Here is a 23,361-nt window from a genome sequence, read left to right as displayed (position 1 = left end):
CGTACACGTTGAACAGCAGGGACGAAATACTACAGCCCTTTCTTACAACCTTACTAACCCGAGCTCTTCGTTCTTGGTCGCCCTCTCTTACTATTGCCGTCTGTCTCTTGTACATATTATATTACTCATCGCTCCCTATAGCTTACCCTGTTTTCCTGAAAATTTCGAACACCTTGTACCGTTTTTACATTGTTGAATGCATTTTACATGTCCATAAATCGTCTTGATTTTTCTTTAATCTTGATTCCATTACTAACCGCAACGTCAGAATTGCCTCTCGTGCCTTTACTTTTTCTAAAGCAAACTGATAGTAATCTAACACATTCTCAGTTTCCTTTTCCATTCTTCTGTGTATTATTCTGGTCAGCAACTTGGTTGCATGAGCTGTTAAGCTGATTGTGCGATAATTCTCCCACTTGTCAGCTCTCGGAGACTTCGGAATTGTGTGGATGATATTTTTCTGGAAGTCAGGTGGTATGTCTCCTGACTTACACATTCTACACACGAATGTGAATAATCGTTCTGTTGCCCCCTTCCCCCAGTGATTTTAGAAATTCTGATGGAATCTTATCTATCCCTTCTGCCTTATTTGATCTTAAGTCCTCCAAAGCTCTTTCAAATTCTGAGTCTAATACTGGATCACTGTCTCTTCTAAAACAACTCCTGTTTCTTCTTCCTTCACAATAGACAAATATTCTCCCTCTTAGAGGCCTTCAGTGTACTCTTGCCACCTATCCGCTTTGTCCTCTGCATTCAACAGTAGAATCACCGTTGTACTCTTAATGTTACCACCATTGGTTTCAATTTCATCGAAGGTTATTTTGATTTTCCTATATGCTGAGTCAGTCGTTCTGAAAATAATTTCTTTGGTGATTCGTTCACATTATGACTCGGTTACAGATACTGAATACGTCCTTTGACGTAAACAAGCTTCAAAAGTTGTTTCTGATGAGATAAATGGGGTAATTCTTATAGAAAGTAAACAATGTTCTGTCCCTTACCATCGTTTACTTGAATTTAGGTGACGGTATGATCGCAGACATGTTAAAGGCCGTCCTTAACGTTGTTTACATGGTTTAGTAGGGTGACAATAATTTTATACTTTGCTGCATCGTATGGTTATGATAGAGGTTGTTGCACGTCATTATTAATTCAAAAATTGGCTATGCAAATTTTAGTATCCCAAATTGAAACAATTCGGACCGTTTGAAATCGTATTTCTGAGACATTCTACAGCAATGGTTCGTCAACTCCCCTGCAATTAAAGAGTGATCACTTAATGGTAACCCGTGTGAAGTGAAGTCAGTCCACAAGTAACCAGTGACATAATTGACATAATTTCAAGAATAAAGTTTTGGATGGACTTCACTATTTCAAAAATTTCATTACTCTGGAAATACGTGAATAAGTGACTTATTTAAATAAAAATATGACTATGTCCTTGAAATATCTTATTTGCGAGATTTTATTGGAAGTTACCTCTACAGTTTGTCTAAATAACCAACTTTGCCCTTACCAACGGTCACATCCAAGTCCTGTGGATCAGTGTCCGTACTGTAAGCTGTGACAAGGTGTAGAACAAGGTCAACCATAGTGATACGTTGGGGTTGCTTCGGGTGGTATTGGTCGAAGCAGACGGCTGAAAAACTTGAATTTTTACCTTCTTTTTGTCTTAAACAGGGAAATATGGAGAAATTGCGATATGACTGTGAAGGAAATAACATGAAGAAAGCTTTAGTAAAAGCCAGACTTAGTGAAATGACAGTCAGGGAAATGACTGAGCAGTATTCACTTCAGAGAACTAAATTATTCAATATAATTCAAGCCTTATGGGCCAACGAAGATGTAGTCGTGGAACCTGTTTTAGGAAATACGTTTTATCGTAGAACATTCAACGATGAAAAGAAAACAGTACTGTAAAATTATGTTAAAATTTAAATAACCAGCTTGTGATTTTGAGTAGAAATGACTTCTTAAATCTAGTGCAGTTGCATACAGTGCAACTGAAAATAAATCACCGGTTCAATACAAGAAAAATGAAAGCGGGCAGACTTCTATTGTGGTTTTATGAAAAAAAAATGAAAACTTAACGCTGTCTTTTGTAATCATAACTATTTGATGTGAGATACAACCCTCCAAAAATTTCAACGAACAAAATACAAAGGTTGGGAAAAAATATTAAAAAATCTTCGAAGGCAAATTCTTACGGTATAAAGTTTAGCAATTGAAGTAACATACCATAGTATTGTTTATTGTGAGGAATGTTCTGACGCAACCTTAAGAAAATGTTATAATTCGAAAAAGCTTACATGTTTGCAGTACCCGACCTTCCAATATGTGAACTTTATTGCGAATGTGCCGGTCTCGAGGCAGAAGATTTTTCCTGCCAAAGTTAGGAAAAGCACACCAGAGTTACTGATAGCATCAAGCTATAGGGAACCGTAGGCTACTACTTCATGTCGTCATTGGTAGGGATGCAGGGAACTAGGACAGCATAGCAATATGTCCAAGTATTTTGCCCTGCATGTGAATCTCCTGATGAGACAATATCCAGGTGCTGCCTTTCAACAGCCTGACGCTCCTCCACACCCGACATTGTTTTTATTAACTCCCTGAATGATGTCATACTAGTTAGCCACTCTAATCCCCAAATCGATGCGCAACAGAACATGGGTGGGAACAGCTCGGACTTGAACAAGTTCCCAAGTCCAGTACCGACATGTTTATGTAGATTTTGTAAATATTGGTTCAAAAACGAGGTAACTTATATATTCATTAAGTTTCACTTCGCTTCCTCGTCCCCATCTAATATTCAAAGTATTCTTAATTGACGGGAATACTCGTAGGTAGCCGTGATCGCAAACGCTGTCACGAATAAAAGTTTGATCTAAATAAACTAAAAAATACCATTATGTATACAGTATCACCATACTAGAACCTGTCGACATTTATCATGTAGCAAATTCAGAGCAATAGGCGGAGTAACAGGCAGCGTGTGCTTGTATCAGGAAAGCGAACTGTTGATAGGTGGCACTTAATGAGACATAATTAAAATATAAAGTAATACAAATAGATAAATACAATAGATGAAGAAAGTTTACAGGAAGTAATAAAACATTGAAATTTACGTCTTAAAGGCATAAATTATGTTTCCAATAATACATGCTAATATGCACGCTAACGAATTGGATAGACTGTTCAATAAAATCCAGTATGTATGTGGGTGGAAATAAGTCCGAGAGAGGAGGGAAATAGTTACCAGAAAAAATATTTACCAGAAAAAATAAACATTAATGTGAAAGAAAACGAAAATATCATTCCATCGAATAGCCTGTCAGAGTCCAGAGCGTATGTGTATAATTGAAAAGTAAGTTTAGCTCGATATCTATGCCAGACAATATAAAATAAACACAATTTTTCACAAAGAGGACGGAAAGAAAAACATAAGTTACATAAAAAGAATGCAGCAAAAACGTACATAGTAAAATGAATATAAAAATTACACTCCAGCAAAAAGATAGCTTCTTGGCCCAAAACTTATCGTCCATTGGAAGTATGTCATAGCACACATCTAAGCTCATAGATTGAGGAAAGATAAACAAATGCGAGTACTGGACCAGAAAGTCCAGCCAACACGTGTCGAAGCATGACGTCAGTATTGATGATATTGTGCCTTCAACTAATTTTGCCATCAGAGACTGCGCTCTGACTGATGATAACTGACATTTATTGGACTAATTTATACATTTTGTGATTTTAATTAATTTTTCATAATTATTTCATTTTAAGACAATTTCCTGTTCCCATTTCAGATCCGAAAATGGAAAGATGGCTAAATATTCAGCCGAAGTCAGCACTAATTGACTGTTACACAACTGCGATCTGCACTATTGAAACATATTGTAAATAAAAACATATTGTAAATAAAATATAAAACCTTTTAGGTCGCTTGTGCTCTACAGATAGCCAGGAAAACACAACTATAGTTCTGTCTATATGACGATGCTTGAGTAAACCAACGCCATTACGGGACGTGACTAAAACTCCTATGGAAAAAGATTATTACCAAACAAAGTACGTTCTGGGATCCTTCTGAAGCATCTGTTTAAATAATGTTAATATTCCGGTGTTCCTCCTGGAACTGTTGCTCTATGAGGTTACATTCGAAAGAATAAATGACGCTCTCAGATGACAGATGACGGTTATGGTTTTTAGTACAAGCCTTATATCACTTTAGATGACATATAGCTGTTGGAAACTCACGTATCTCATTAGTTCACACTTCATAATGTACAAAAACAGTAGGAAGGGGAAAGCATTTGGTACTCAACTGTGCGCATCCTTTTATTACCAGACCTTCACAACAAAACGCAGTGAATTCAATCAATTTTAAACGGCCGCAACCAAAGTTCCGTAGTTCAGCTGGAATAAATATCAACGACTGACGTTACTCTTTTTCTATATACTTGTTCCGGAAGCCGACCTACGAAGCACAGTAGAGAATACGTTGTACTAGAGCAAGTCATTCTCTTTCCTGTTCCACTCGAAAGCAAAGCGAGGGAAAGACGGTTGTTTCTGTTCGAGCTCTGATTTTTCTATTCTTCACGATTCTTACTAGAGATGTAAGTTGCTAGCAGTAGAATGATTCTGCGGTGAGCTGCAAGTGCATGTTCTCCAAACATTTTCAGTAGTGTGGCTACGAAGTCTTTCGCGACGTATTTCTGGAATAAAAATCTCTCGGTGTACATGCCGCGTCAATTCAGGATGAAACTCCAAGCTTTCGGCCACTACCTCCATGGTCGTCGTCAGGGCTAAAACTGACTGTCGTAAACTAACGACGCTCCCACTTTTATATGCAAAGTGCAGGTTTCTGATTGGCTGGAATACGTCATGGCAACAGCGATATGGCGCGTAGTGAAGTGGTGCCCACTACTTCCATAGATGTAGCTTCTATCCCGCGTTGCTTGCAGCGCCATCCCTTGAATCAGGAGGTAAAGTGCGGAAAGTTTTCCTCTGCGATTTTCAATAGTGTTTCGCGAAAAGTATGTCGTCTTCCCTTCAGGGATCCCTGTTTGAGCTTATGGTGCATTCCTGTCACACTCGCGTGTTGATAGAACCTACTGGTAACAAATCTACCAGCACGCATTTGAAACGCTCCTATGCCTTCCTTTAATCTGACCTATTAGTGATCCCCAACTCGAGAACAGTACTCAGTATTGGGTGGCACTGGTATTCGTACGCGGTAGTCTTGATAGCTGAGCCGCTCGGTCCTAGAACTAGTATAAATTGAAGTCTTCTATTCATACTTCAGTTTGCCAGGGTCTGAGACATGCGATATGTGAAACTGGCTGATAGCTCAAGTTGTCCTTTACCAGCTGGTAAGGCGTACATGTTTTAACACAAGGATCACTAAAGGGAATTGCCCCACTTTTTCCCCTTCGTGTGTCAGTCAACAACTGACGCCTTTCTTACGTATCCTCTTTCGTTTTAATATTTTAGAAGGAATAAAATAAATGTGTGTACTGCACCGTTGCAATGCACTCGTCTGTGTTACGTAAAACTGAGTACTATTTCATGCGGTCCTCAAACATGTCTTGACTAAGTCAGACTGTTTTAATGCGTAAAACAAACTTTTATTGAATTTTAGAGATGTAGAAAGCTGCCGACGTTGTCTGGTAGTGATTTTGAAACGTGATTTGACAGATACGAATGCCCCACTCTGTCAGTAATAATACCATCCACTGCAAGCGACGCGATAGCGCACAGCGAAGCCCCTGGCATGCAGGCAACCTACGAAGCGTCCCTCGCGCGTGGGCTGCCTACCTGTCGAGCGCTACCTGTCCGTTGCCTCCGCTCTCCTTGATACCTGCTGTGGCGTTGCCATGGCGACGGCTGGCTGGACCGGGCCCGCCCTCTCTTTCTCTTTCCGTTCCTCCCCCACCTCTCTCTCTCTCTCTCTCTCTCTCTCTCTCTCTCTCTCTCTCTCTCTCTCTCTCTCTGCCGTCCCCCCTCTCCCCTCGCCTCTGCTCTACCCACGCGCCCCGTCCCATTCCCGACCTGTGCCGTGCTGTGCAGAGCCGGTGGCGTCCGTTGCCAGTGCGCGGGTAATTCGCTTCGCATCCGCTACACTCTTCGGCTGTTCCATCCGCCGCCGCGGCTGCTGCTGCTGCAGCTGTTGTTCCGCCAAACTCCAGGGCCAACCGGCTACCTAGAGGTAAAAAGGTCGGTTTGTTTACGCAGTTATTTCCAATTTACCTCCTCTACATTATGAGAGATAATTAGTTTTAATGAGGGAGTGATTTTTCTCTTTCTAAATACTAAAAAGAAAGCGTGATTTGCATAGTAGCTTTACGAAATGGATTCAAAAAGTATCGGGAATTTTGTAATTTATAATGTTCTATTAGTTAGATTTCAGCAACTTCCTATGTTGGTAGCGGTGCCTGGAAGAATACTGTAGAGTGTTAACAATATCGGATGTTGAGTCTGTTGTCAGCTGTCAAAACGGTGGCGTGTGTTCAGGTAGTATCGGCGATTATTTATCTTGACACATAATAGATTTCCCACGTACGAGTAGCTCTCTCACATTGAAGGTTCCGTACAAACTTAATTATGTATATAGATATTTCATACAGTCTGGCAATCGAGATCTCGAGAATTTTCATCGATATTGATATCGGCTTGTTATTTGTCCCAGGGATTCAGACTTTAGTGGATGTTTTAATATCAAGTTTAAAGTAGTGTAACAAGTGAGGAAAGCAGTATGATCTGGTATTATATAATTACGAATTAACTGTTTTGATCTTTTTCCTTTACTTGTACTGTGAAACCTTTATTCTTGTCAAATTTCTGATGTTACGTCATCGGGAAGTGCCCTGTAGGTTTTGATGTACGAGTTAGCGAGCATCGAAATATGTGACATAAATGGCCGTATATTTTGAGTGCATTGACTGGGAAGCTAGAAGAATTATACCACCAAGAGACCATAGACTTTAGTATGTGACGTAAAGTTGAACTGTTGAACTTAACACGTCTACCCGTTCCTGAGAGAAATGAGTCCTAACAGATGAACGGACTGACAGACAATTTCATCACAAAAAAGAAATCTTGTGATATAACCAGAAACTAACAGTTTTGGGATTTTTTTCCCTTTGTTTGTCGTGTCAGTCCTTGCTCCTGCGCAAATTTCATGATAGTAGGTCAACCGGAGGTGCGCTGTTTCTTTTGATGACTGAGTTCGCCAGCATCGAAATGTGCGATACAAATAGGCGTATCTTTCGATTGCATGGACGTAGAAGCCAACATTTCTTACATAGCCAGGACACCGTAGAACTTAATATGTGACATAAATTTCGAGTTGATATGCCTACCCGTTCGTCAGAAAAAAGGTTTTGAACAGTCGGACAGGCGGAGGGATAATGAAGTGATCCTACAAGGATTGAAGTTTTGTTTATTGTGGTACGGGACCTTGGGCGTTAGTATGTCTGTCTGAGACACCTCTTCACTGACTCCCTAAAAACTGACACACATATCAATGTATGTCATAGAGAAAGTTGTCATTCCTTAACTCGTCACCACATTGCGCTCCAGCACATCGATTTGTAGACCGCTCAATCGATCGCCTTGGAAATTTGTACAAAGTTTATCAGACGGCAACAAGTCTCAATGTGTACAGCCAACTTACTCTCTGGTGCTCGCAATGTTATCAGCCAAGTACTGTACTTTAAACAGTTTCTGATGATGCTCTTGTGAAACTGTAGAGAGAAACCGGTAAAAATAAAACATAATGTTTGCGATTTGCAGCAGCCCCGATAAACTTAATTTCAGCAGTCGCTGTTTCCCCTGCATGCAGCTTCTGTTCTCGCTTAAATAGGTGTAGCTATGTATTTGAACAAGGAGAATATTTTCGCGCTGCCCACTTTGTTGTAACTTGCCACCAGATGGCACTGCAGAATATCACCTTTTAGGTCGCTCTGTCGGTCGCAAAAATAATATAGAAGCCTCGGTCCTCAGTAATTGGAAATTGTGTGTGTGTGTGTGTGTGTGTGTGTGTGTGTGTGTGTGTGTGTCAACTTTCATGGTGATCGTTCAAACGATGTCGAAGTCTGCTAATCTCAAACAGATACAGCATCATGTATTTTTGTGTATAAAGATGTGGTGCGGTTACGAAATACAAATACATTGGTACAGTTACAGGAAAGGATCAAATTTTTAATCATCGAGCAGGAATTCTCAGTTAATTGAAGTCTGCTAGAATGCCACCGCACGAATTTACATTGGAAGTTGGGTCACGTGTACTGCTCCTTCAGAATCTAAACACATCACAGTTGTGCTACCGAACTACAGTTTCCGTGAAAAAAACTGATGCCGAATGTGATTGAAGCAACAGTAGTTAACGGCAGATGTAAAAGAGAAGACAGAATGATTCCACGCAATCCACAGATTGCCATCGATTTTCCCTTATCGTACAAACTGCTACAGTTTCCTGTGCATCTTCCTTACGCGATGACGATCAACGAAGCTCGAGGCCAGACATTGCGCGTTGCCGGATTCAATTTAACAATGCCATATTTTTATAATGGTAAAATGTAAGTTGCTTTTTCCAAAGCAGTATCTTCAAGAACTTTTTATAACCATACGCGAAATCAGAAAACCAAAAGTATTGCTTATCAATTCGCGTAATACTAAATTTTTGCATTACCTTAAATTATTTGAAGTTGGTTCAGTTGTATAGCGAATGGAGTAGTCAAACATACTATCAATTCACTTAATTCTTTATTTAAAACGTGTATACACTTTATCATCAAGTCGTAGCAATAAAAGTATCGGAATCGCATCACTATGAACAGCCTTTTATTCTCTACAATAAAGAAATTGCACAACAGTTCCAAATCAACCACCTTGTGTTGCAAACACAACCGGTTTTCGTCATTTGGTGTAAACTGTAATAATAAAAGAGTAAACTGTAATAATAAAAAATTGTGTGCTGCAAGACAATGGGAGCGGATCCCAAAGTCCATTAAAAAAAGGAAAAAAAAGGTAAATAATTATATAGCCAAGATCTCCAAACTAAAATAAAGATTGTTACAAATGAAACCACTTACTCCTCCGATATAATCCTCAGCCCAGTGCTGCCATGGAACAAACGTTCTGTCTCAAAGGAGTAAAAACGACGGCCCCAAAAAATTCAAAAGAAATGCCGGTGTGTTTGATTTCGTAGACTGATTGAACTAGGTATTCGTTATCAGATAGTATTAGTTTTTCCATATCCGGAGGGCATTGGTTCAGCAAATATATGTTCAGTTACTAAAAAGGACAATTACGTCAGTTTACAAAATCTGCCTTCAAAAAGACGGGTTAGCTATGGGATTTCTCTCGGTGGGTACATTGGCACATATATTTTTCAGTTCTATGGAAAACAAATGATTCAAAGATCACTCTGAAATTAACGCCTGTATAGTGTACTACAAACGTTCCTTTGATGATCTAATTTTTTTGAGTTGACAACTATAAATTAAGCTATTTGCTACTTCATTTAGAAAAACGCATATTAGTATTACATTTACAGTCGAGCAACATCGGGATAGCAGTATTAAGTTTCGAGATACTCTCCTCGTTGCGAATGATCATAGACACGCTTCTGTAATTTATCATAAACTTGCATTTTATGACGTCATTATTCCTACTGGGACATGTCATGATGCTCGTTATAAAAAGACCTTCTTTCGTTTTGGACTAAATAGTTGACAGAATATACTACATAAGTAGAAAAAGAACATTCAAATACAAGCCGGAATAGCGGCTATCACGCCAATGCTCGATGTTTGTAATTTCATGCAGTGACCTGACACCAAATGACGTCCTACATAAAAAAAATTGTTTCGTTTCCTTTCTACAGCCATGTCTCATATAGACAGAGCAGGCTTTTTTAAAAACGTGATGTACACAACTACATGTAGTAGAAAAGGCTATGTCCTGACTGACTCAACATCGCTCAGCCAAAACCGCTAAGGAGAGAAACTAGAAATTTGGAAAGGATGTGGGTATCATACTGTGAGCATCGTTTAAGAAGGGATTGTTCGAAATTTCACTTGTAAGGGGGTGAAATAGAGGACCAAAGGCTTTTCCAAAATATGTCTCTGTTAAAGCAATTTTGAAGCTACAACTACGAAAATTGATATTTGGTACCTCATACAGAAGGAAAAAAAAATTGTTTCAACATTTTTGAAATTAAACCACTAAGCGTGAACAGTGGGTGAAAATTATTTCCAAAATTAATCATTATTAAAGAACAACTAAAGCATTTTTTAAAGCTACATTTCTGAAAATGGGTATATGACTTCATGGTTAGAAGCAAAAATTACATGTTTCACTGTTTTGGAAACTCAATTCCCTGAGTGAGAGAAATAGGCGATAAAAAGTTTTAAGAAAATATTTCGTCACATTAATCAATTTATAAAGCTAAATGTATGAAAATCAGTATTTCACTTCGCTGTAAGATATAAAAAAAATACGTGTTAGGAAATGAAAGATTCTCTGGAAGTATCACCACAAGGCATGATTAGCAGAATTCTTGGACGACAGCTACCAGAATCGCCTTTTGATCGGAAGTAAATTCGGAAAACACCATGGCTTTACTTAGCGCGAAAAATTTAGTAGGTGTTGCAATTTCTGAACAACATAAAAGCAATTAAAAAATGCGTAGGCCATACAATCTATGTGAACGAAACTGGTCACATATACATACTCATATATCCCCCCTCTACACTTAAGTCTTTTAATATGAAATCAACTCGGCAAAAAACGAGCAATACACACTCAGAAACACCGCTGTCTTGGTCACCTGATTCTCTTGTACTAACAGATTCCTGGAAAGAGATTCTATAAGTTCATAGCTATAGCCAGATGTCTCTTAACATCATTTTGTAAGCAGTCCATGATGCGACCAAGCTACGCTAGCGCCCTCTACTGTTGGCTGTGTTTCAAATTTTGTACGCTACGTTAAATAACTTTATACTCAGCTAGGATGCTCCGTTAAATAGAATTATTTTACACTTTTTATTACATCTGAAAAATCACCATCAGCCTTCTATTGGTAAAGCACGCAAATTGTAACTTCCAACATGTCAAAATACAACTCTTCCTAAAGCTAAAGAATCCCAAAACTTGTAATGTATCGAAGTAGGTAATTTCTATAATCATAGCACATGCATATTTCCCGCGATGTCGTTGGGTTCTTATCTCTTTAAAACTACCTGACTTTCACATTATTTTTATCACTTTGCTTTGCTTCTCTACAGCAGAGCTTAAGTCATTTCTTTCTGTATTAACAATGTGTATATCTAAGCTTTGTTTTTTAACTCCTATTATGTGAAGCTGGTAAACAGTCGATTCTTTAAGGGGAGATGTAGGGCAAAATTGCGAGAAAATGCGAATTTGGTACTGCTTCGTTTATTGGACTGATTCCTTAAGAATAACGTCACAAAGTTTCGTAATCGAATTCTGGCCAGAAATAAATTTCTAAAAAGTTTGCTTGGATGTCTGCGCCTAATGTGCCCCCTCTTTCTATAATGTGATCAACACCTTCTCTACTCTATAAGATTTTTGTCTGTTAATTTTTTGTTCACACAATCGAAACGAACTGCAGATGAGTCTCGAAGTCTTTGAGAAAAATTATCGTTGCTTGTTCCTTTGTTCATAATGCGGTTTTTTTAATAGTACGTGCTACAAACTTATTTCAGTTTTCTGCCTATATCAACCTGTTTTCCACGAAATGGGTCGTTCCAGTGGACGCATGTCCAAAATGTGAAGAAATATCGAATGTAAATGGTAAAGAAAATTTAAATACGTGTTACAGATGCAGCTCCTAAGTGTGAAAAACACTTTTCGACAAGGTCACTGAATTCATCGAAGAAGGAAATTAGTGAAGAAATTAATGATGCTGTGTACAGTGCCAAAGACGAGTTTTCCAGTTTATTTAGGTTAAAACCAACTTTCTGGTAGATAGCTAATGCTGAACTGCTGAAAAAATACGTACATGGGAAAACACAGAATACAAATGAGAGCTACACTCGGAAACAGCATTTGTGTCCCTAATTGTTGTGAAGATTGCTGCATGTGATGCCTTGAGTAGCGTTCTATAGTGGAAATGTAGGTAGGGTTATTTGCTTGCGGGGACTAGGCTTCCATACAGGTGCTTTCATACTGAAGGTACTTTGAAGCACTGATGAAGCGTGACTGGACTAAGCTCAGGCAGCAGAAGAAAAAATGAAAAAACTTCCTAGGCAAAGGAGGCAGGGGATGAGAGTACACCTGGAAGACGGGGAAGAGAGCAAAGATTATGGACGTGGCCAGCATTAGTCATTGGAGGTATAGCAAATTGCCAAAAATTGAAATAAAAACTAGAAATGCGAATTCCTGTAAACCTATTTTTTGAGCTATGATGTACCTTTACCCAGGAACTAGAAAATGTAACATCCAGAAATTTGGCACACTTCTTCTGAATTACTTGCTGAATAATCCTGTGGAGCACTTTTCTTTTATCTTTTCTCTGAGAAAAATTATCCTTTAAAATTTGAGAAAAATAGCATTCGTGGATAATGCAAAACGGAAAAACTAATTTCAAAGCCACTACGATCTTAAACAAAAATCTGATCGACACTTCTTATTTGCCTCCTATGCAGATGTAAGCCGTGAAATTCCAGTTTTACTGCTTGATTAAAAAAAATTGTGGTAAGGTCTTATGGGACCAAACTGCTGAGGTCATCGGTCCCTAAGCTTACACACTACTTAATCTAATTTACCTTAGCTAAGGACAACACACACACACACACACACACACACACACACACACACACACACAATTCCTTATCAAATGTATGTCGATGCGCATTTTCAAATAAAACTTGCATGGAAAATCAAGAATTATGTTGTAGATAATAGTCCGAAGTTTCAGTATACTAGCTATAACATTTTTGGAGAAAGGTCTGAATACTTTATAAATGAGGTAATGTGTTAAATATTTGATACTAAGCATGAAAAAGAGGAAAAAGTGCATAAAAGTCTTAATTTAGGCATAAAGTTTGTTGGAAGTCGCTAAGTGCCCTCATTATGAAACGCTGGGTGAACAGTGTCAGGGTAACTTGTTCTTCATTTCAAACAAAAGAAAGTTTTTTCACGCGTCTCTATGTTTATGCCGTGATATCTCCTGAACTGTGAGTTGGATAATGATATAAATTAGCATCTCAATGCAGTAGTATATGTAGATACTGTCTGCAAAGTGTGTTCAGCATAGAGTTAGAAGTAAAAAAGTAATAAATTAATAAATCAAAACGTCAAACCTAATGTTGAGCTTTTACTGCGTGCCAGTTTAAGCGTGGACTAGTTTCTCATTCATCTAAATATTTGACTTCAAATCTCTTGAACCATGTGTCGCACAGTGATACAATTTTGCAAGTACTGTCGGTGATATACTTGGATACTATGTGAAAACTGTTGTGAAGAGTGTAATAATAAAGAAGCAATAAATTAAAACTTCCTGCCTGATACTAATCTTTGACTGCATGAATAGCGAAAATATAGTAGGCGACAATATTTTTCTATTCATCGTTTTCTGTGGGGTGTCAGCGAAAAAAGTTTCATAAAGTTTTGAAATTACATGTAAAGTCAGTAGGAAGTCGCTAACTTTTATCATTCTCAGATACTAGATGAATGAAGCCCGGGTATTTGCACATCAATTCCACTGTCTGAAGACACAGTTTTTAAGTGTAATACTTGTCTTATTATGTTACTAGCAGTCTCCAGCAGTGCGTCGTTTGAGTTCAGTCTGTTTAAATGAAAAAGAAAGGAAACAGATACAAAGTACAAGTTTCCAGTGTGTATGGGAATGGGGTATACGTGCTAATGTCCTTTTCCTCCATGTCTCTCTTCATCATCTCCTCCTTCCCACTGTCTGTCATCATCTCCTCCATTTCTCCACACTCTCTCTGTCCATCACATCGTCCCCCATTCTTTTTGTTCACCTTCTCGTCCCCCTCTCTCTACATCTCCTCCTGCCGCCTCCCCCCCCCCTCTCTCCCCCCGCCTCCCTGCCCCCTACTCCTCTCCCCCCTCCTCCACCTCATTTTCATGTCCATCTTCTCCTCCCCCTCACCATACATCTACTCCTGCCCCCTTTCCTTGTCAATTTCTTCTTTTCGCTTTCTGTGTCCATTTCCTCCCACCCCTCTGTTTATCTTCTTCTCCCCCGTCTCTTTGACCTTCAGCCTTCTCAATCGTTATCACACTTCAGATGCTCTATTAATATTCTAAGACCATAAATAGAACTTTCTCTTTTGCATGTATAACATTAAAAATATGTAGGCGATGACTCTCCAATATGTTCATTAGAGGAGTGTGTAAAAGTCTGAAGTATATCGGTCAAGATTTATAGTAGAAACATCCCCCTTCATATATTGCATATTTATTAATATGTTAAAAAATGTGTATAAAAAACACTCGCATTCGACAATCGCTGTCACAATTTTGAAGCGATCGATGAAAAACTTTCGAAGATTTAAGATCTTGAACAAAAAATAAATACGTTTTTATATAGATTTCTGTTATAATTAATACGTATATATTTGTGTTACATGTGGTGCCCTAGTAGGTATATAAACAGGCGCATATTAGAGTGCAACATTTCGTCAAAGTTAAAAAGCAGCCGGTGAAGAACTTCCTGAGACTTAAGATTCTGAGCGAACAAAATTTTAATTTTTATTTATGTACTCGTAGATAGTGTTACATTAAAATGTAATAGCAGTCTTTTCGTTGTGCCTGTCTGCTACTCGACATGTCCTCGATGTGTTACCAATCTATGCTTTTCATAATATTGGGTCAAACGTCTAATATAAAATTATACCTCTTAACGAATATGTTACGTGAGAATTTTATATTTTTAAGCCCCCCATGAACCATGGACCTTGCCGTTGGTGGGGAGGCTTGCGTGCTTCAGCGATACAGATAGCCGTACCGTAGGTGCAACCACAACGGAGGGGTATCTGTTGAGAGGCCAGACAAACGTGTGGTTCCTGAAGAGGGGCAGCAGCCTTTTCAGTAGTTGCAAGGGCAACAGTCTGGATGATTGACTGATGTGGCCTTGTAACAATAACCAAAACGGCCTTGCTGTGCTGGTACTGCGAATGGCTGAAAGCAAGGGGAAACTACAGCCGTAATTTTTCCCGAGGGCATGCAGCTTTACTGTATGATTACATGATGATGGCGTCCTCTTGGGTAAAATATTCCGGAGGTAAAATAGTCCCCCATTCGGATCTCCGGGCGGGGACTACTCAAGAGGATGTCGTTATCAGGAGAAAGAAAACTGGCGTTCTACGGATCGGAGCGTGGAATGTCAGATCCCTTAATCGGAAAGGTAGGTTAGAAAATTTAAAAAGGGAAATGGGTAGGTTGAAGTTAGATATAGTGGGAATTAGTGAAGTTCGGTGGCAGGAGGAACAAGACTTCTGGTCAGGTGACTACAGGATTATAAACACAAAATCAAATAGGGGTAATGCAGGAGTAGGTTTAATAATGAATAGGAAAATAGGAATGCGGGTAAGCTACTACAAACAGCATAGTGAACGCATTATTGTGGCCAAGATAGATACGAAGCCCACACCTACTACAGTAGTACAAGTTTATATGCCAACTAGCTCTGCAGATGACGAAGAAATTGAAGAAATGTATGATGAAATAAAAGAAATTATTCAGATTGTGAAGGGAGACGAAAATTTAATAGTCATGGGTGACTGGAATTCTAGTGTAGGAAAAGGGAGAGAAGGAAACATAGTAGGTGAATATGGATTGGGGGACAGAAATGAAAGAGGAAGCCGCCTGGTAGAATTTTGCACAGAGCACAACATAATCATAACTAACACTTGGTTTAAGAATCATGAAAGAAGGTTATATACATGGAAGAACCCTGGAGATACTAAAAGGTATCAGATAGATTATATAATGGTAAGACAGAGATTTAGGAACCAGGTTTTAAATTGTAAGACATTTCCAGGGGCAGATGTGGACTCTGACCACAATCTATTGGTTATGACCTGTAGATTAAAACTGAAGAAACTGCAAAAAGGTGGGAATTTAAGGAGATGGGACCTGGATAAACTAAAAGAACCAGAGGTTGTACAGAGATTCAGGGAGAGCATAAGGGAGCAGTTGACAGGAATGGGGGAAATAAATACAGTAGAAGAAGAATGGGTAGCTTTGAGGGATGAAGTAGTGAAGGCAGCAGAGGATCAAGTAGGTAAAAAGACGAGGGCTAGTAGAAATCCTTGGGTAACAGAAGAAATATTGAATTTAATTGATGAAAGGAGAAAATATAAAAATGCAGTAAGTGAAACAGGCAAAAAGGAATACAAACGTCTCAAAAATGAGATCGACAGGAAGTGCAAAATGGCTAAGGAGGGATGGCTAGAGGACAAATGTAAGGATGTAGAGGCCTATCTCACTAGGGGTAAGATAGATACCGCCTACAGGAAAATTAAAGAGACCTTTGGAGATAAGAGAACGACTTGTATGAATATCAAGAGCTCAGATGGAAACCCAGTTCTAAGCAAAGAAGGGAAAGCAGAAAGGTGGAAGGAGTATATAGAGGGTCTATACAAGGGCGATGTACTTGAGGACAATATTATGGAAATGGAAGAGGATGTAGATGAAGATGAAATGGGAGATATGATACTGCGTGAAGAGTTTGACAGAGCACTGAAAGACCTGAGTCGAAACAAGGCCCCCGGAGTAGACAATATTCCATTGGAACTACTGACGGCAGTGGGAGAGCCAGTCCTGACAAAACTCTACCATCTGGTGAGCAAGATGTATGAAACAGGCGAAATACCCTCAGACTTCAAGAAGAATATAATAATTCCAATCCCAAAGAAAGCAGGTGTTGACAGATGTGAAAATTACCGAACTATCAGCTTAATAAGTCACAGCTGCAAAATACTAACACGAATTCTTTACAGACGAATGGAAAAACTAGTAGAAGCCAACCTCGGGGAAGATCAGTTTGGATTCCGTAGAAACACTGGAACACGTGAGGCAATACTGACCTTACGACTTATTATAGAAGAAAGATTAAGGAAAAGCAAACCTACGTTTCTAGCATTTGTAGACTTAGAGAAAGCTTTTGACAATGTTGACTGGAATACTCTCTTTCAAATTCTAAAGGTGGCAGGGGTAAAATACAGGGAGCGAAAGACTATTTACAATTTGTACAGAAACCAGATGGCAGTTATAAGAGTCGAGGGACATGAAAGGGAAGCAGTGGTTGGGAAGGGAGTAAGACAGGGTTGTAGCCTCTCCCCGATGTTGTTCAATCTGTATATTGAGCAAGCAGTAAAGGAAACAAAAGAAAAATTCGGAGTAGGTATTAAAATTCATGGAGAAGAAATAAAAACTTTGAGGTTCGCAGATGACATTGTAATTCTGTCAGAGACAGCAAAGGACTTGGAAGAGCAGTTGAATGGAATGGACAGTGTCTTGAAAGGAGGATATAAGATGAACATCAACAAAAGCAAAACAAGGATAATGGAATGTAGTCTAATTAAGTCGGGTGATGCTGAGGGAATTAGATTAGGAAATGAGACACTTAAAGTAGTAAAGGAGTTTTGCTATTTGGGGAGCAAAATAACTGATGATGGTCGAAGTAGAGAGGATATAAAATGTAAGCTGGCAATGGCAAGGAAAGCGTTTCTGAAGAAGAGGAATTTGTTAACATCGAGTATAGATTTAAGTGTCAGGAAGTCATTTCTGAAAGTATTCGTATGGAGTGTAGCCATGTATGGAAGTGAAACATGGACGATAAATAGTTTGGACAAGAAGAGAATAGAAGCTTTCGAAATGTGGTGCTACAGAAGAATGCTGAAGATTAGATGGGTAGATCACATAACTAATGAGGAAGTATTGAATAGGATTGGGGAGAAGAGAAGTTTGTGGCACAACTTGACCAGAAGAAGGGATCGGTTGGTAGGACATGTTCTGAGGCATCAAGGGATCACCAATTTAGTATTGGAGGGCAGCGTGGAGGGTAAAAATCGTAGAGGGAGACCAAGAGATGAATACACTAAGCAGATTCAGAAGGATGTAGGTTGCAGTAGGTACTGGGAGATGAAAAAGCTTGCACAGGATAGAGTAGCATGGAGAGCTGCATCAAACCAGTCTCAGGACTGAAGACCACAACAACAACAACAAGCTCCGTCAATAATCAGGCGACATATTGACAGGCAAAGTTTTGTAGCAGCTGGAATCTGTTGCATAGGCAGGCTGCATGTGAAACTGTGTTCCTTGGTACTCAATCACGGATCTAGATACTAGTATTTATATATCTGTCACATTATGCCGTGACAATAGTAATTTCAGATCCAGTTGAAAAAGGACTGACGTAAAGGCTGAAACGGGTCGCAGGCTAAAAGTTCTAATTAGCAACTGCAGTGTTTTTTCACTAATCACCAAATGTCTACGTTTGCTCCTTATTTAACTCTATCTGTTACACACTTACTTTTATGAAGCCGGCTTTCGATCAGTATTTGATCACCATGTCCATGCAGTTGCGTAGTCATTCGTTGCACTCACGTATCCGGATACCCTTCTGTTCTACATTCTGGACGCAGGAGTGAGAAATAATTGCGAAATTCCTTTAGTACCTTATGGCAGATGTTTCCAACTTTTCCTTTGGCGGAACACTTTAAGAATCCTGGTACTTAGATGGAACTTCTTGCTGATTTTAATGTTATTAAAGTTTTAAAAAATGGCGACATGAGAGTAGACCTCCCGCACTGAGGGTTCCGTACACACCTAATTATTTTCGGTTTATTCGTTCCTTAAATCAAGAATCTCAACCATTTTTGCTCGTTATCGATATCATTCCCGCGGATTCCACGATTTTCCCGAATGTTTTTATTTCACTAAAATAAATGGGACAGTCATGCAGAAGGTATATGACCTTTATTATAATAATCAGTAGTTGTGCATTCAGGCTGACTTGGTAGCAACGCTAAAAGTGAAACATCAGGCAAAAAAATGGTTCAAATGGCTCTGAGCACTATAGGACTTAACATCTGAGGATATCAGTCCCCTAGAACTTGGAACTGGTTTAAGAACCTAACTAATCTAAGGACATCACACACATACATCCCCGGGGCAAGATTCGAACCTGCGACCGTAACGGTCCCGCGGTCCCAGAAACATCATGCAAGGAATGACTTTATCGTTCCTATGACGCGTTACGAAGCTCGTTCATCATCAGAGCGATCACTGCACGTAGATATATCGTTCCAAGTTGTATGTAAATGAAACATTCGCAGACCGATCTTCATGCTTTAATCGCTCCCGGATGTGTGATAACGTATGAATTCAGAAACGCGTCATATGGGTAATATAATCATTCCTTTCCTGACGTTTCGCCGGCCGCTTTGGCCAAGCGGTTCTAGGCGCTTCAGTCCAGAACCGCACTGCTGCTACTGTCGCAGGTTCGAATCATGCCTCGGGCATGGATATGTGTGATGTCCCTAGGTTAGTTAGGTTTAAGTAATTCAAAGTCTAGGGGACTGAAACCTCAGATTTCAAGTTCCATAGTGCTGAGAGTCATTTGAACTATATTTGTCTGATGTTTCGCTTTTACCACAGCGATCCTTTTAGCCTGAATGCAGAACTACTGATTGTTTTAATTTCACGTTTGACGTCGGATAACAAATGACTATGGAAATAGTTTTTTCGTTTGATGTTTTAAGAATTGGAGATTTCGGATTTTTTTCCGTTACTTGTACCGTGAAACTTCGCTTGTTGCCAAATTTGATGATTCTAGGCCAGTGGCTACCAACTTTTCTTAGATCTTTATCCTGAGTGCGATCAGAAATTAACTAGTAACCCCGCTTTACGCCCTACCCCCGTCGTCTATTGCCTCTTCCCCCCCCCCCCCTCCCCCGCCGGTCCTACGCCACGTTATCACCAACTTGAGCACCTAACAAACTGTAGAATGAAGGACATTCCTTGGAAAACTCTTTTTTTTTAATTATAAAAGACGGATAATATTTAGTTTGTGTGTTTGTGTGTGTGTGTGTGTGTGTGTGTGTGTGTGTGTGTGTGTGTTGGAATGAATTGTGGAGGAAGTACTGGTGCATCGGAAGTGGTGAGAATGAATGGTGAAGGAATTCGTGGCGTCGGAAGTGCTACTCACAACTCCTTCTCAGATAAGAAAGCTAACTATCTACAAAGAGTGTGGACACTTGTTACAAAACATACTTCCCCTGCATTACTTACCTCCATTGCGGCACTTACTTGACCCACACAGCAACCACATTTAAAATCAATCCATCAAGCGGAAGTGCGTACAATATACTTCCTGTTCGTAAATCACTTGATGGCTGCATATGTGTGTAGTGGGTCGACTACGTGAGGAACCTGTGACCTCCACTGCATTAACGCTACTGACAGTGAAATAGGTATTACTGATAACTTACATAATCAATATTAGAGTCCTGCAAAATTGTGATAATAGTAGTGATCTTTCGAAAATAATTTAGTTTTGTCACTGAAACAGAATCTAATCGTTTAGTTCCTACCCCTCAGAAAATTTCGTTTCAGCCCTCAGAGGGTAATTGCCCCCCGGGTTATGAATCATTTGTTCTAGGCCAGCATCAACATATGCGGCCTAAATGGTCGTATCTTTCGGTTGCATTGACTTAAAAGATTACATTTGTTACAGCCGAAAAAAATCGATCTTGATACGTCTACCCGTTACGGAAAAAGTGTCTTTAACAGTCGGATAGCTGGACAACAACGTGATGCTACAAGAGTTCCGTTTTATCGATATAGGTACACATGAAAAAAAAAGCAGCATTTCACATTTTCAGTAACAACACAGACATCATAATGAAATTTCAAAAAAAAAAAAAAAATACTATCGTCATAATATCCATTATGTTGCTAACACTCTACCCCGGAACAGCTTTTCATTTCCTACGGAACGCCTGTATTCCCAGGTACGCAGTTTGGGAACCCTTGCGATATAGGTATGACAGGTTACTTACATAGCAACATAGATGCGAAGATGATCAAATACTGGTCGGAAATTGTCAGATCATGAAAATAAATGTAAAATTATGGCGCACAAGTATAGGATAAATTTAAATTTCAGCACAGTCTCTCATTACGAATAAGTCGCCACAAGAGATACGTCTGCCTTCTTTGATTAGTAGGGGTAGAAGCTGTTGTAACTTGGAACACTTTTTAGACGTTTGAGTCTAGCTAGCATTGTAACTGAAGAATAATAAGTTTTCTTTTCCATTTTTAAATGGTGTTATTCTCTTCATGGATGCTGCATTCTCTCTCTGAAATTGGAAAAATTACTGCGAAAAGTAAGAGTTTCCCAAATGTGAAAAATCGTTACAAGGTACGACAAGAAGATAAGCCCAGAAACAACTATTGTATTCAAATTTAAAAGTGTTGCAATAGAAAACCTTTTAATGCTGTATTTAATCTCTCTGTGTTACATTATTACTTCACTCCAAATTCTGCAAGGGAAATCAAATGAAGCAAAAGTATTATCAAAAACCGGTTATAGGTTAAGTACATTTTGAAATGGACTGGTCATTTACACAAGTTTTCATTTTTATATTCGAAAATTAATAGAACAGAGAAACGCAGTACCTTTGTAAATATGAGTTCTATGGTAAAGGACCTCCTGTTTCAATGTAAAAGATGGGTTACGACCCGCGAAGTATGGATGATCCACCTGAAAGCCATAATAAAACTTCTCGTCTAACACAATTTCTCATTTGAAAGTTCTTCTGTGTACTAATCAGTTTGCCACATTCGCTTGTTGTGGACACTTACAGGTAATTTAGTACTCTTTTCCTGTTTAGATCTGTGACATCAGTGATACTGCTACATGAACCGTAAAAGAAACGAACTTAGTTGAAAAAAAAACGAGTGTAGCTAAGGTTTTTCCATGAGCATGGGAAATCGCAGGTGGAGTTTTCGAAAACTGTGAAATTTTCACGTCAATCTGTACAATATACTATTGAGTGATTAGTCATGATCGGGTTAGATGTTGATACGGTCAGAATCGGGCGCAAGCGGATCACAATAGACTATGAGGACCGAATGATAGTAAGAGAGTCGTTAAAAAAATAGGGAGAAAACCTCTTTAGACCTCGCTGCTGAGTACTCTGATAGCTTCAACAAAATACCATCTGCTCGCACGACTCATAGAAGAATTCAAGAAGCTTGTCCAAAAGCATGTAAAGCGAGGAAGAAGCCGTGGCTCTCCGACAAGAATAGAATGGCACCGTATGAGTGGTATCTGAAATACCAAACGTTCACCGTACGAGTTTGGTCAAATTTCGTTTGATCTGACGAAGCAAACATTCAGTTAGGTTTTTCAACTTGATGTTCTAACAACACATACGAATTGTGGTAGAAGAGATGTATTAATTTCAAAACTCATGAAAGGATTCTCTAAAATATTTATTTACGTTTCAGATTCTTTGTACTCATGGTGTGACCTTGTCCATCGCCGTATGGGCGAGGAATATAAACTAGGGTGTGCGGTAGTACCTACAGTGAAACACGAAGAGGGAGGGTGATGATCTAGAGCTACATCAGCGCCACAGAACTGAGACGAATGGTCGTATTTGAAGGCCGCATGGAGTCCACATAGTACACAAACGTCCTAGAATCTGCTTTACTGCCCTCTTTTACAACCGTTTGTGGCGATACAAACACGGACGACATTATATTGCAGCACGATTACCCAATCTCCCATTAATGTGTACGCACAATGACTTGGATTCGGGTTCTCGACTGGCCAGCCCAATCGCCGGACCTGAACCCCATAGAGCATCTATGGGGCTTATTGAAGAGCAAAGTCACGCGTTACACAGCGCAGTCAAAAGAAGAACCATGTTTTTCGAGATGGACTCCCTTCAATGCGACGGTCTTTACGCCATCACACTCGGAGGGATTGAATCCCTGCACGGTACCACTCCACTGGCCGATGTCGGAGCCAACATCTTGCTGCATCAGCAACCTCCACAACATCTAAATACTTCTTCCCTCGGCGTGTATCCTTCATTGGCCCAATCAGGTGGAACTCGCAAGGTGAGAGATCCGGGAGATGAGGAAACACAGTCCCGAGCTTCTATCGGGTGATCTTTTTGCGATCCGCTTGCGCCAGATTCTGGCCATATCAATAGGTGACCCGATCATGGCTAATCACTCAGAAGTATATTGCACAGATTGACTTGAAAATCTCACAGTTTTCAAAAACTCCACCTGAGATTTCCCTTGCTCATGCAAAAAGCTTTATCTGCACTCGCTTTT

General features: G+C 39.4%; 1 protein-coding gene across 1 annotated transcript in view; it reads right to left on the bottom strand.

The window, feature by feature from the left end:
* Nucleotides 1–23,361, bottom strand: part of LOC124718687 (protein TsetseEP-like) — a 156,907-nt gene that overhangs the window by 1,215 nt on the left and 132,331 nt on the right. Inside the window, exon 3 of the mRNA XM_047244311.1 lies at nucleotides 6,058–6,208. Within this exon, the coding sequence (XP_047100267.1) occupies nucleotides 6,058–6,208 (151 nt within the window). The remainder of the gene's footprint in view (nucleotides 1–6,057; nucleotides 6,209–23,361) is intronic.

Source organism: Schistocerca piceifrons, chromosome 10, assembly GCF_021461385.2.
Source record: "Schistocerca piceifrons isolate TAMUIC-IGC-003096 chromosome 10, iqSchPice1.1, whole genome shotgun sequence".
NCBI classification, from domain to species: Eukaryota; Metazoa; Arthropoda; class Insecta; order Orthoptera; family Acrididae; genus Schistocerca; species Schistocerca piceifrons.
Note: the sequence above shows the minus strand (reverse complement) of the source record. Positions and strands in the feature narration are given on the sequence as shown.